The sequence below is a fragment of the Mus caroli genome, chromosome 2, assembly GCF_900094665.2.
Source record: "Mus caroli chromosome 2, CAROLI_EIJ_v1.1, whole genome shotgun sequence".
Lineage (NCBI taxonomy): Eukaryota > Metazoa > Chordata > Mammalia > Rodentia > Muridae > Mus > Mus caroli.
In genome coordinates, this window is record NC_034571.1 from 123,477,799 (window position 1) to 123,491,637 (window position 13,839).

Genomic DNA, 13,839 nt, shown 5'->3' on the forward strand with positions numbered 1-13,839 from the left:
TATATATATATATATATATATATATATATATATATATATATACAAACAAACATAAAATTAAAAAAAAAGGGCTGCTTTTTTCTCTGGCTGGGAACCCCAAGGATGTAAAGCTACAGCAGATCCCAACCACCCCCACCTCCCTTGCCTCATTGGTGCAGGGCTTAGAGCCCTCCTCCCAGGGAGGGCAGGTAAGACTGAGGGCAGAGCATCAAGGCTGAGACTCAGCTTAGCAGTTGAGTAAGACCCAGGAGGCAAGAAAGCCTGTGAACCAGCTGGAAGATGGAAGGCTTCCTGAGTCGGCTTCCATTGTGCTCTCCCTTTCCAAGATGCAGCAGGAAGGGTTCTATAGAACATGAAAATCCCCCCTTTCCCTGTAGCCCTGGAAAAAAAATCACAGCCGGGGCCAGCCTCTTATTCCTTCCTTAGGCCTTGGTGCCTCTGGTCAGTTAGATTGTCTCCATCTCTCCTTAGGCTAGACAGCTAGGGCCATAGACATGCCCACTCTTGTCCTGTAAGCCAGGAGAGACCGTCTCTCCCTCCAGGGTTATCATCGGGCTCATTGAGAGTTCTCTTTCCCAGCATAGTCAGAACCTCTTTCAGACTGCCATATAGCTCCACATCTGTGGGCACTTTTAGGAAAGAGGCCGTTGTAATCCAGACCCCACTAATGGCTGGCACACACCTGCACAGGGACAGGGACAAGTCAGTGGCATGCCCACACCTGCCAGACAGTGACTCACCCTGACTCATTTCCATCCCTGCCCTTTAGCTTCCTCTGAATATCCCAGGCCTTGTACCTAGAAATCCTGAGGTGACCTGGTGATCACCCCACCCGCAGGCCTGGAGAATCATTGAGCCAAAAGAATTCCCCCCTGCCTCTATTGTGGAGGCCATGGCAACCATCCTCCTTAATGTGGGCCTACCTTATTTAAAACGACTTGAGCTGGGAGGGGATCCAGGTAGCACTGGCTTGTTGAGTAGGCAAGAGGTTCAGATGCTCAACGCTATCCTTAGCTACATAGTGATGGAGAAGCTAGCCTAGGCTACGTGAGATCCTGCCGAAATTATTTTTTGTTTGTTTTTTGGTTTTTTGAGACAGGGTTTCTCTGTATAGCCCTGGCTGTCCTGGAACTCACTCTGTAGACCAGACTGGCCTTGAACTCAGAAATCCGCCTGCCTCTCTGCCTCCCAAGTGCTGGGATTAAAGGCGTGCGCCACCACGCCTGACACCCTGCTAAAATTAAGTAAATCCACGTGGCTCCTGCAGCAGCCAGGCTCAGTCTGGCTTCTGCTGCCACTCCTAGCCTGATGCATCATTCTCTTCCTTTTCTTAACCTTGGCTCTCAGACCTCTTAGGTCTCCTGCCATGCCATTCCAAGTAGCACAGACATAAATATAACCTGCCAGCTTCCAGCCTGACCCAAAGAGCCCTTCCACCCAGGGGATCTGGGTAAAAACACATCCGTGATGCCGAAATGCATGCTACTAAACAACATGGGAAGGCTAGGGATGCAGCTCGGTGTGTAGAATATGTGCCTAACCTGCATGAAACCCAGAGTTCACGCCCCAGTACCCTGTAAACCTGGTTTGGTGGCACAAGCTTGTAATCTTAATATTTGGATATAATCGGAAATTCAAGTTCTTATTTGGCTGCATGGGGAGTTTTAGGCCAGCCCAGGCTACATGAGGATTTTTTTTTTCTTTTTCTCAAACAAAATCAAATGAGACAAAACAAAGAAACAAAGGGTAGACAGATAAGCAGCATGGAGCCAAATGCAGAGAAGGAGCTAGCCAGTTGAAGCAGGGACAACTGCAGCCTCTCTCTCCAGGACCACATGAGGCCCAACAGGACAAGGCATAGTATAGCATATAGCCTAAGCTGGCCAGATATGAAGGGCCCGGGAATACTGAGCCACAGGAGAAAACTGTAAGCGGTACCGGTAGCCAGCTGCCCTCCCAAAACCTCCGCACCTCTTGTTGCTTGCCTTTAGCCAGTCTCATCAGCTGCCTACTCAGCAAGCCACATAGCCTTCGGACAGGTGGGAGCTAACCACCCCAGCACTGGGCTATGGACAAGTGGCTCTGCCTGGCATTCATTGGTGGGTACACAGGCTGAGTTCCCCAGATTTTCTAGATACACACCTGAGAAGTATTCACCAGAGTCCTGACAGTGTTCATTCTGTGACATGGCCCAAGGACAGTTTTCTACAAAAGAAGCCAAAGAATAGTCACCAAACCTGTGGACCAGCCCTGGACAGCCTTAGTTCACCCCATGCCTGATGATTCCTCATCCTTCCTAGGAACACATGCAAGCCCACTTCGAGAGGTGATGGTGGTGGGTGTCAGAGTACTATGTAGGGGAGCCTGCAGTGTCTGGGAAGACCATCCTTATTCTAAGGTATTAAATCCCTTAGTCCGTCTACTATGGACTTCCTATGCGTGCAAGGGAAGCGAAGAATACTTCCTCAGGTCATGGCTTCTCTGACTGAGCCCCATCCAGCTCTGGAGGAAGACAACTGGAAATCGCCTCCTCCCTGGATCCAGCCCAGCCTCGACCAGTACTTTGAGGTGGGGGTGAGCCTCTCCTTAGATCTGCCCTGGTTGCCAAGGGCCACACATGCCCATCTCAGACGCAGTTCTTCCGATCTCTTCAATGGCCTAGGGGTCACCCAGGGGACCGACCCAGCAACTGCCTCTATCCCAGGGTTGTACCGTGTCCTGCGATGCCGGAAAGAAGGGGCAGAGAGGGTGTACTATCCGAGATGTTTGTGCCAAGAAGGACGCACGGGAGGATGGGCCTGTACGAGAAAAAGATGTAGTCCATATTTGCAGCCACTGAGAGTGAGTAGATGGGCAGGACTTGGAGGCACTTGGGGCGGTAGCTAAGGAAAACAGACCACACCCACGTGCAGGTGAGTGGCCGGATACACCCAGCTCTGATGAATCGTAACTCTAGGCGGCGGAACGCAATCCGGTGCTGAGGACAACGAAGCGCCACCCTGCCCATTTCGGAGCTCCCAACCCTCCCCTCCGCCGGCTACGTTACATCTTTCGTTCAATTGCTGAGGGTGTGTGTGTCAAGACCGTGAACGCAGAACAAACACGGACAGGATGCCCACGGTGTCCCAGGCTGCCCCAAGCTGCGCGCGCGCGCGCGCGCCCTGACATTCGGAACTCTTTTGGTCGAACCCCTCCGGAGGCGCAAAGCCCGCACAGCCTCTCGCCCACCCAGGCCTGAGAGGCCGGCGCTGGCATACACGCCTGGCGTGGCCATGGCCCGGGCTTCTCCGTGGTTCTGGGCCGGCTCGCAGCTGGAGCCGGCGACACTCCTGCGAGCCGCGCCGCGCTCCTAACCGTGCGGGGTGAGGCTACTTCCAGCCAAAGTTGCGCCCTCACCCGCGAGGTCTGTTCTGGATCCTCGGCGGCTCGCGTGCGCAGGCCTCAGAGTCGTGGGGTGCCGGCCTGGGAGGGACTACGAAGTTTCGGAACAGTGCAGGGACACTCACTGGAGCCTGGAGGGAAGGGGCGCGCCTGCTTTAAAAGCTTGGAGGAACTCCGCCCCCACCTTAGCTGAACGCCACTGACAGCCACACCCTCGGGCTGCCGAATCGCCCCCAACCCTCCCTTGCCGCGCCCCTTTGCCCTCGCCACGCCCCCGACCGCCAGGGCGGTCCCCAACCCCGGCCTACGCCGCTTTCTGCACTTGCCCGTGGGCTAGCGCCCTAAGCCGCCCACACTCCCGCGTGTTCACCCGCTGGCGCCCGCTCTGGGTTCCGCATCCCTCTCCCAGGTTAGGAAGTGGCCGGGTCTCTGGAGAGCGGCTTGCGGTGAGTTCTGATAAGTGCGTTGAGCACCTCTTTCCTTAACCCCAACCCAACCTTCGGTGGCTTCCCAGTGATTCTACAGACCTTGAACCTCCTATTGTCCCTGGGGCACACACTTAAGTAAAGTACTATTCTCCAGCCACTCCTTCCCACTCCGTGATAGCTTCCACAGCAGTTCCCTCCACTGTTGCTCAACCGTGTTAGGGGATAGGTGAGCTTGAAAGGCATTTGAAGTGTTGCGGGGATTTGCATATAAATAGGCATGGTGAGCCAAGTTGGCATTTGGATTGAAGGTACGGAGGGTCCTGAAGTCTCCCCTACACACACACACACACACACACACACAGACGCGCGCTCGTTATTCCAGGATCCCTCCCATCTCTAAGAACCGTGATGACTCAGGGATAGCCGCATGCTGCCTTTGTTGGGGTAAGCAGGCCCTGGGAGGAGGCTACATGCCATGTTGTTCACTTAGCTCTTAGGAACTCCTCTTAGTATCTTCTCCTTAGAATCCTAGCCCTAAACCGGGCAGTTGTGACGCACGCCTTTAATCCCAGCACTTGGGAGGCAGAGGCAGGTGGATTTTTTGAGTTTGAGGCCAGCCTGGTCTACAGAGTGAGTTCCAGGACAGCCAGGGCTACACAGAGAAACTCTGTCTCGAACATCCCCACCCCCCACCCCCTCCAAAAAAAAAAGACTCCTAGCTCTATCCAGGCTCATGGAGTTGCAGGGTGGAGGTTCAGGAACGCTGAAGAGCCCTGCAGGATGGCTGACTCAGGGTCGGGATACCTCTTCCACCCCAGTCTCTCATGTTGTGTCTTTTGCATCGCTTCCTAGCAGCACCCCAATACTTGGTTGGTCCAAACCCCTCCCGTTCCAGAAAATCTTTGGAGACTTAAGGAACAATTTCCCCAACCTCTCCTTATTGAGGAGAAAGGAGCCAGGAGTACCCACTCCCACCTCCACCCCAGTCTGTAGACTCCTGCACCACTGTCTCAGAGGACCGGAGAGTGACCTTTCTCCCTTCAGCCCTTTTGGCAGTGTTTAAGGAATGGTTTCCTTCGTTTTCCCACCCGTCCTGTGCTATGCAGGCCAGAGGCTGAAAGGGAAAACCGACACTGAAGCCCTTCTCCTGCCTTTGCTACACTGGGTGATGAGATGAGCAGGCAGGCTAGGGGACCCCACCTATGTACACACTTCCCCTTCCCTTCCAGGTAGTGTCTAATGACTTTCCATGTACCTTTAAGCTCTGCCTACCCCTTGCCATGTCTTTTAGAATCTGGGGTGAGAAGCAACTGTTTAGTAACTCATTAAAAAATGAAATAAAACAAGGCAGATGTGGCAGCACATGCTTTTAATCCCAGCACTCTGGGGACAGAAGCAGGCAGATCTCTCCAAGTTTGAAGCCAGCCAGATCTACAGAGCAAGTACTAGGCTAGCCAGAGATACTTTGTGAGACCTTTTCTCAAAAGCAAAACCAACCAAACACACACACACACACAAATTCCTGTAAACCAGGTGTGGTGGCGCATGCCTTTAATCCCAGAAGGCAGGGGGATTTCTGAGTTCAAGGCCAGCCTGGTCTACAAAGTGAATTCCAGGACAGCCAAGGCTACACAGAGATACCCTGTCTCGAAAAACCAAAAGGAAAAAAAAAACAAAAACCAAAAAAAAAAAAAAAAACCCANAANAAAANANAAGAGNAGAGANACTGCTCAGNGGTCAAGAGCACTTTCTGCTCATGTGGGGTTTAGTTTTCAGCACCCACATGTCGGCTCAGAACCACTTGAACTATACTTCTGACCGCTACAGGCACATATGATGTGATAAGTAGACAAAACACTCATACACATAATATAAAAATAAATTGATCTAAAAGAACACCCAAAACTTTAAGCACCTTTAAAATGGCGTATGAGCCGGGCGTGGTGGCGCACGCCTTTAATCCCAGCACTCGGGAGGCAGAGGCAGGCAGATTTCTGAGTTCGAGGCCAGCCTGGTCTACAAAGTGAGTTCCAGGACAGCCAGGGCTACACAGAGAAACCCTGTCTCNAAAAACCAAAAAAAAAAAAAAATTAAAATGGTGTATGTAGAAGGGAAGGGGCTGACAAGATGGCTCAGCAGGGAGAGGCCGTCAATCCTAACATCCTGAGTTCTATACCAGAGACCCACACTGTGGAAGGAGGGAAGCATACTCTCACAGGCTGTTCTCTACCCATGGGACATGTGTCTCCTCCCAAAATAAAGAGCTTTAATAATAATTTTTAAAAAATGGGGTGGTCTTCAAGATGGCTCAGTGGGTAAAGGCACTTACCATGCAAACCTAGGTGACCTGTGGTCAATTCCTGGAACCCACATAAAGGTGAAGGGGAAAGATAAACTCCATAGAGGTGTGCCAGGAGGCTGGCACCAGCTCTTTCACACCAGAAAGTCACCTGCCGCATCCACATCAAATCCAGGAATAAGCAGAGCTTGAATTTGCACCTGCAGCATGTCTATGTGGTGGTCTAACCAGGACTGCCCCCATCACTCCACAAGCCACTTTTCCTTTCTGGCAGCTTCCCTCCCACTTAGCAAAGAGAAGCATACCTGTGACCTGTGGGAGTGGAGATGCTGTTCAAGCTGGCTGCAGCCTATCCCTGGCATTATCCTAGACCTCCTGCTCCAGGGGATGCTCCTGCAGGGACTGTCACTGACCCTCCACCTGGTAACCCTGGGAGCTTTGACACGAGCCCATCTCACTCTTCCAGCCCCAAAGCCCTCTCATTCCTCAGACCTCTTAAAGTTAAATGCCTGCCTTCTTGGACAGACTCGCATGGTTCTTGAACGGGAATACTGCAGTTCATTCTTTTCTCCTGCTGTCTTGGTCCCAGCTCCCTGGCTAGATTTGAGCACCTGACAGTAGGACCTTATGCTTGTGCTTCAAGGGTACATACAACCTTACATATATAATAAAATCTATGTAATAAACTGGTGCTGCTTTGAACACCCATCAGTGTCCCCCTGTATGCATATTCAATCGTGTTTGGCTTTCATGTCCAAAAGGCTTGTTAAGGGAAAGAGTCTAAACAAAGATAAGACAGTTGTGGCCCCCACACATTTTACTTGGTGGTATTTCAAGTCAGTGACACCTCCTCTTCCTCTTAGGTACAGGCTTGCCAGCTGCACCCCAGACAGAGGCTGAGTCAGGAGGATTAACAAGTTCAGGGTCATCTTCATCTACACAGAAAGTCTGACATCCTCTTGAAATACCCGAGATCTTGTCTCAAAAACAGTGTGGGGCCCGGCATGTTGGCACAGGCCTTTAATCGCAGTACTAGGGAGGCAGATGCAGGCAAATCTCTGGGGGTTCGAGGCCAGCCTTATCTACTAACAAGTTCCAGGACAGCTGGGGCTTTATAGAGAGAACCTGTCTCAGAAAACCAACCAACCTAAAAACAAGACACAACAAAACCACAAAACTAAAACAACAATGCAACAAAAACTAAAATAAATAGAAACGATGTTAAAATGGAGGTTTGTGGGGGATGGAGGTAGCTGTGCAGTTGTATGGACAAACTCAGAGGCCAGAGGCCACCTTGCCTGCTGAACTCAAGTACTGTCTACCTTGTCTCTCTTTGGTACCTGGGTTCGCCAGCTAAGCTAGGTTGGCTGGTCAGGATCTCCCTGCCTCCACTTCCCAGTCAACACTAGATTACCTTTTTGTGTTCTTCGTGGATGCTCCAGATAGAAGCCAGGTCCTCAGCAAGCACCTTACAAACCGACCTGTTCCCAGAAATGAGTCTTTTTAGCTAGAAAATTCCATGAAGACTGAGTCTCAGATGGAAGCAGTTTCGTTATCAATCCATCTTTCCTGTTTCCCGTTGTCCTTATTTCTCTATTATTTGAACATTCACCCAGGCATGAAATTTCAGAGATGTAATTTCTCAAGATACAAAAACGAGAGGAAAAACTTCAAATTCTTTACTGATACATGAAACTCAGCTGTCGCTGTGTGGTAAAGGAGATGCGTGCTCAAAACTGCCGGCTTAGTTCTTTCTTGCAGACTTATACTCATTAATATGAAATAAAGTCTTTGAGCCTCATGCACTTTTTGCTTTAAGCTGATCAATTTAGCAATTCAGAGGTCTTGCAGGGGGGAAGAGAATAATCTGTTGACAAACACATTTATTTTTCTTCAGAGTTTTGGAGAATGAGACATTTTTGGCATTGTTTCAGAACATTGGGTTTTTTTCCATCTTGGCTTTTTCCACTTTTACCTCCAAGTCATCCCCATGGCTCTATCTGGCCAGTCATTGTCTTGTCTTGTCACCAACAACTCCTTCAAAATAGCTCTTTGGTTGGTCTGCTTTTTACTATCACCAACCCAGAGCAGCAGCCCTGCCTCCTCCTACATAAGTATGTTTTAAAGAGAAAAAGAAGATTGTCAAATAGACTTCCCCGGTACACTGGTGCACAGAGAAACCACACAGCCTTTGGTCAGTGTGTGTGTGTTGGGGGGGGGGGNGAGTTATTCTGAGTAACACGGGGCCTATGTAGTCCGGCCAGGCTGGAACTTGCTGTTTACCTGAGACTGGCCTCAAACTTTCATTCATGCCTCCCAAGTGCTGGAATTAAAGACTGTGCCACCATGTCTGGCTAATTTTTTTTTTTTTTTTTTTTTTTGAGACAGGGTTTCTCTGTATATCCCTGGCTGTCCTGGAACTCACTTTGTAGAACAGGTTGTCTTCGAACTTAGAAATCCACCTACCTCTGCCTCCCAAATGCTGGGATTAAAGGCTTGTGCCACCACGCCCAGCTTGTGTCTGGCTAATTTTTTTTTTTTTTTTTTTTTTTGAGACAGGGTTTCTCTGTATATCCCTGGCTGTCCTGGAACTCACTTTGTAGAACAGGTTGTCTTCGAACTCAGAAATCTGTCTGCCTCTGCCTCCCAAGTGCTGAGATTAAAGGTGGGCGCCACCATGGCTGTTAACAAGTCCTCTTAACCACTGAGACATCTCTATAGCCATTACTATTTATGTTTTGAGACAAAGACTCACGTAACCCACATTGGCTTAAAACTCCATGCTGTTAGAAAAAACTTAAAGCCGGGTGTGGTGGCGCATGCCTTTAATCCCAGCACTTGGGAGGCAGAGGCAGGCAGATTTCTGAGTTCGAGGACAGCCTGGTCTACAGAGTGAGTTCCAGGACAGCCAGGGCTACACAGAGAAACCGTCTCAAAAAAACCAAAAGAAAAAAAAAAAAAAGTGTGTGCCACTGTGCCTAGTTTATGCACTGCGAATGGGACCTAGGGCTACCTGCATGCTGGGCTAGTACCCTACCTACTACGGTGCATCCCAAGCCTGCGTATTCTGCTATGTGTATATTCATGTATATATGCATGCATGTGTGCGCAGACCAGAGGACAACCTTCCTCTGTCAAGTTCCTCACTGTCATTCACCTCTCACCCCTTTCACCCTCTCCCCTCACACTCCTCACCCCCACTTCCAGTCTCTTATCATCTGGAACTTGACAAGTTGGCTAGGCTGGCTGGTCAGTGAGCTCGGAGGCCTTATCTGGTTCCATCTCCAAGTGCTGCTATTATAAACATGCTACCATATCCAGACTTAAATTTACTTTTTATGTGCTTGAGTGTTTTGTCTTCATGTATATCTCTGTGCACCACTTGTGTGGCAGGTGTGTGTGGAGGCCAGAGGAGGTGTGGGATAGTTCTCCTGGAACTGGGGGCATAGATGGTTGTGAACTACTATGTGGGTGGTGGGAATAAAACCCGGGTTCTCTGGAAGAGGAGCCAGTGCTCTAAACCAGAGTCATCTCTCCCTAGGACACCAGGTGGCTTAAAAGCCATTTCTTCAGCCTCAGATTTTTTGTTTGTTTGTTTGTTTGTTTGTTTGAAGACAGGGTTTCTCTGTGTAACCCTAGCTGTCCTGGAACTAGCTCTATAAACCAGGCTGGTCTTGAACTCCCAGAAATCTGCCTACCTCTGCCTCCTTAGTGTCAGGAAGAAGGCAAGCACTACTGTAACCTGGCTAACTTCTTTGTTCCCTAGGGATCGTACTGAGGTTCTGAAACAGCCATTTCTCCAGTTGATAGATTAAAAATAAATAAATCCCTAAGACTTAATTTTCTGAGAATTTCAAACAATATATTTTGATTATATTCTTTCCCATTCCCCAACTCTTTCCAGATCTTCCCTTACCCTCCTACCCACTCAACTTTACATTGTCTTGCTCGAAAAGCAGAAAAAGAAAACAGAGCGCACACACACTTTGTTAGTGAGTTGTGATAGCCAACTACCTTGTCAGACTATTTTAAAGACAAAAGCTTTCGGAGCCCAGACTGGTCTCAAATTACATAGCCAAGGTTAACCTTAAAATTCCTGCTCCTCCTACCAAATTGCTTGGATTATAGGTCTGTGCCACACCATGCCTGGCTTTAGAATGTTGTTAAAGTTTTTCTTTCCTAGGTCAAAAATCATTACAATCATTAACAATGAAAAGCAAAACACAAAAAACTCCACCCTTCCTAGAACATGTACTAGAAAAGACTCCAGACAGCACTGACTGTGGAACTCAATCAGGAATCTGGCTGATGGAGAGCCTTGCAGGGGCTTCCTGGAGATCAGCCATAGAGGGGCTGGGAAGCAAGCCCCAACACTCTGGCACTTCCCCACATACCCTTCCTGGGAAGTCTTTGCCAGTCTGCCTCCTAGGGTCTTCTGCAAAGACAAGCACTTGGGCTCGTGGTCTGTAAGATGTAAGAGGGCTTGCTGCGGGGACAAGGTTACCCCTTTCCACATCTCCCAAACCATTCCATGTAGTGTGGCATCTCAGCTCCCACGCCCTCTGAGCTGTTTTTGGAGGCCTGCCCTTAGACTCCTCCTCTTCCAGCCATCTCCCAAAGCTGCCCCTAGGGCCTTCCCTTTGCCCCAGGTCCCTATGGGAAGGACAGGACACACACGCTCTGGCGAACCAGGCTGTTTGGAGAGCTGACCTCTAGGAGATGGACCTTTCCCTGCTCTCAGCTTTGGGGTTGGGGATGCGTGGTAAATGGGAGCTGAGTGGTGCAAACCTCACACCCATTTGCATATTTGTTTTCTTCCTTTAGTGCTGTAAATACTTGGGCCAACTTTGGAGGCTCCACTCAGACTCACTTCCAGATGTAACTAGGCCTGCCAGTGTCCCTCGTTCTGTGCCAGTTACTCTACCTGCTGGTGACTTAGTTGCCCACATTTATAAAGTTACACTGAGGTGGCAAACCCACAGGGCTTGTAAAGAGTTGACCAACCCATGAAGGCACTGTGCCAACGGGAGCCTTGCCAGGCCATCAGAGTAGGGAGTAAGCATGGTGGCTTGTACCTACTAACCTTCTACTTGGGAGAACAGATCAGGAGTTCTTGGCCAGTTCTGTTACACAGCAGAATTTTTGAAAAAGATTTATTTATTTTACGTATATGAGTACACACTGCAGCTGTCTTCAGACACCCCAGAAGAGGGCGTCGGATCCCATTACAGATGGCTGTGAGGCACCACGTGGTGGCTGGGGATTGATGTTCTAGCAGGAGAGCATAGCTACTCATTGTACTCTTGACTGAAAACTGGTTCTCCTCTATTCTGGGAGGGTTGTCCTCTTAGACCTAGTGTCCTGGAAGCTGCTTCGGGAGGGACACACATGGAGCAGTGAGGGAGGAAGGGGACACCCACCTAGCCAGCCAGATCAGCCTAATCAACACTGGTAATCAATGGGATGAGAGATATCACAGCCAGATCACCCTCACATCCAGTTGCTAGGAATTGAACTCAGGACCTCTGGAAGAGCAGTCAGTGCATTTAACCCCTGAGCCATCTCTCCAGCCCCAGTTACATAGAAATTTAAGGCCAGCCTGGACTACAGGACATCATCCTATTAGAACAACAACAACAAACAAACAAACAAACAAACAAACAAACAAAAAGAAAAAAAAAACAGGTGGAGGGAATGGGGGTGTGAGCTCACCCTGAGCCTTGGAAGAGAGGAGTCTGTGTGCGGTGTGCGTGTGTGTGTATGTGTGTGTGTGTGTAGCTTTTCTTTAGGACAGTCAGTTTTGTGTTTCCAGCTCCTCACACTTGAGGAGTCAAGTGTGTAAGCCAGGGCGGGTGACTGTGTGATGTGATTTTACCCTCTGAAGATGTGCTGAGGGCCTCCAGGGCTCCTCCCTCAGCAGTCCTAGCCAGGAACATCAAAGCCAGACTGAGAAAGTCTCCAGTACCCAGGGTTCCACCCTTCAAAGCCACACCAGGGATACTGGGAGACAGGCAGAGACAGAGGTACTTGCTGAGTGACAGTTTATTGGTCCTTAGCATTACATCTTAATCTCCAAGTGGAATTCACAGACACAACTGCAGATAAAAACATGTAAAATAATATAAAAATAAATTGAAGGCTACTTTTATATATTTACTGAATTAAGTAGTGTAATAAATACTATAATAAGCAAAAAGTTTCAATCACACAATTCAGTTTCACTGAAGTTATAGTAGTGTTTGTAAATATGAATTTTAAAATTTAAGTTACAAATATTAAAGCATTGAAAAACTAGTATAAAAGTGAATTTTGGCACGTAAGTGAGCTCTTCATTAGTATTTGACGGTGTGGGACAATGGGAAAGCCACTCCCCACCTACTTTTTGAGGTACAGCTATCCAACTAGTCAGCAGCATGGCTGGAATACTTAACAGTTTACAGTCTTTGAATTGAACTTTTCCCTTTTGAGAAGCCAGAGCTTTTTACTGTGCAAAAATTCTCCAAAATCCTAACAGGATTTAGGAGGGACATTTTTGTTGATCACAGCCTGAAGGGCTGGTGTCTAGGCCTCAGGTCAGAGAGCCTGAAGCCTTGCTGGGGCTAACTTGCTTGCAATGTTTGCTTTCTAGTCTCCCTCCAGTCAACAAAGGGAAATCCTGCAGGAAAACAAAACTGCCCATAACTTCAGTGACCGCACCACTATCACACTCATTCTGTGATAAGAACTGAAGCTGCTAACAGGAAAGCTGGGAGAAAGCCGGGAGGGCTTCTGTCTATCCTGGGAGCTGATCCCTAAAATCCTTGCTGGGTCCCTGATACCCACTTCTAAGATTAGAGGCTAAGACTATCATGGCTTTCCCCGCTGGAGATAGCCTCAGACCACACTCTTGGACTAGAGGAATCAAGTGGATGTTAAACCCCACATCAAAGTCAAGGGACCTGCATGTCGTACGGATGTAGGGATCGGCAGAGGAGCAAGCAGATCCCTCTCCTAGTCCTCAGAACTCAGTGTGTGGTTGCTGCCACCCAGACTCCTGAGCAGGCTAGGGAGCACCTATGGAGGCTTCAGCTAGCTTGCCCTCTTGGCTTAGAAACTGCTGAACGTTCGTTCTGCTTTTTCTTCAACCACAGTTTCATATTCAAGTTGAGGTAATCGGTTTTCCCTCTAACGAACGAGAGGAATGGGGGCAGTGGGGCAGGTTGGTGAAAGCACATGGCTATGGACAAGGGTCAGAAACCAAGCTCACCACGTAGCACAGCCCCAACCCCTCTTTAAAAACTCTTTTTGTGCAGCAGCCAGACTGCCAGGCCAAAGCAGCCGAGCTCTTAATCCAGAGCTTCCACTGAAAACTTCACAGTAACTGCAGGAAATGAACTGGCCTGTGGTTCTCCCCCACCCCCCAAAGAAAGTAACATAGCTTGTGGTCCCCTGTTCCCTTTTCTAAGGCTGCTAGCTCAAAGTTTAGTTTTTAAAAAGAGCTTGGTAAAGATAAAGGGAGCTATAATAACTCATTGCTTATTAATCAATTGCACTTAAGATCTATGCTGTTGATCCCCAGCCCGAAGTCAGGGACTCCCGGACTAGAGCTCAACATGAGGGCCTTGTCACCACTGTAGTTTGGAGCTGGGACTGAACCATATGGGCCTGAGTTTCACAAGCTTTTCTTTTTTCTTTTCTTTCTTTCTTTTTTTTTTTTTTTTTTTTTTTTTTTTTTTTTTTTTTTTTTTTTTT

The 13,839-nt window shown here is 48.8% G+C and overlaps 1 protein-coding gene across 1 annotated transcript in view; it reads right to left on the reverse strand.

Annotated features, from left to right (window-relative positions):
• Slc4a11 (solute carrier family 4 member 11) overlaps positions 1-3,557 on the reverse strand; it is a 13,390-nt gene extending 9,833 nt beyond the window's left edge. Inside the window, exons 1-3 of the mRNA XM_021156219.2 lie at positions 3,397-3,557; positions 2,713-2,798; positions 2,143-2,205 (exon numbers count right to left, since the gene is read on the reverse strand). Coding sequence (XP_021011878.1) covers positions 2,143-2,188 — 46 coding nt within the window. The 5' untranslated portion in view covers positions 2,189-2,205; positions 2,713-2,798; positions 3,397-3,557. The remainder of the gene's footprint in view (positions 1-2,142; positions 2,206-2,712; positions 2,799-3,396) is intronic.
• Positions 3,558-13,839: the final 10,282 nt, after the last annotated feature.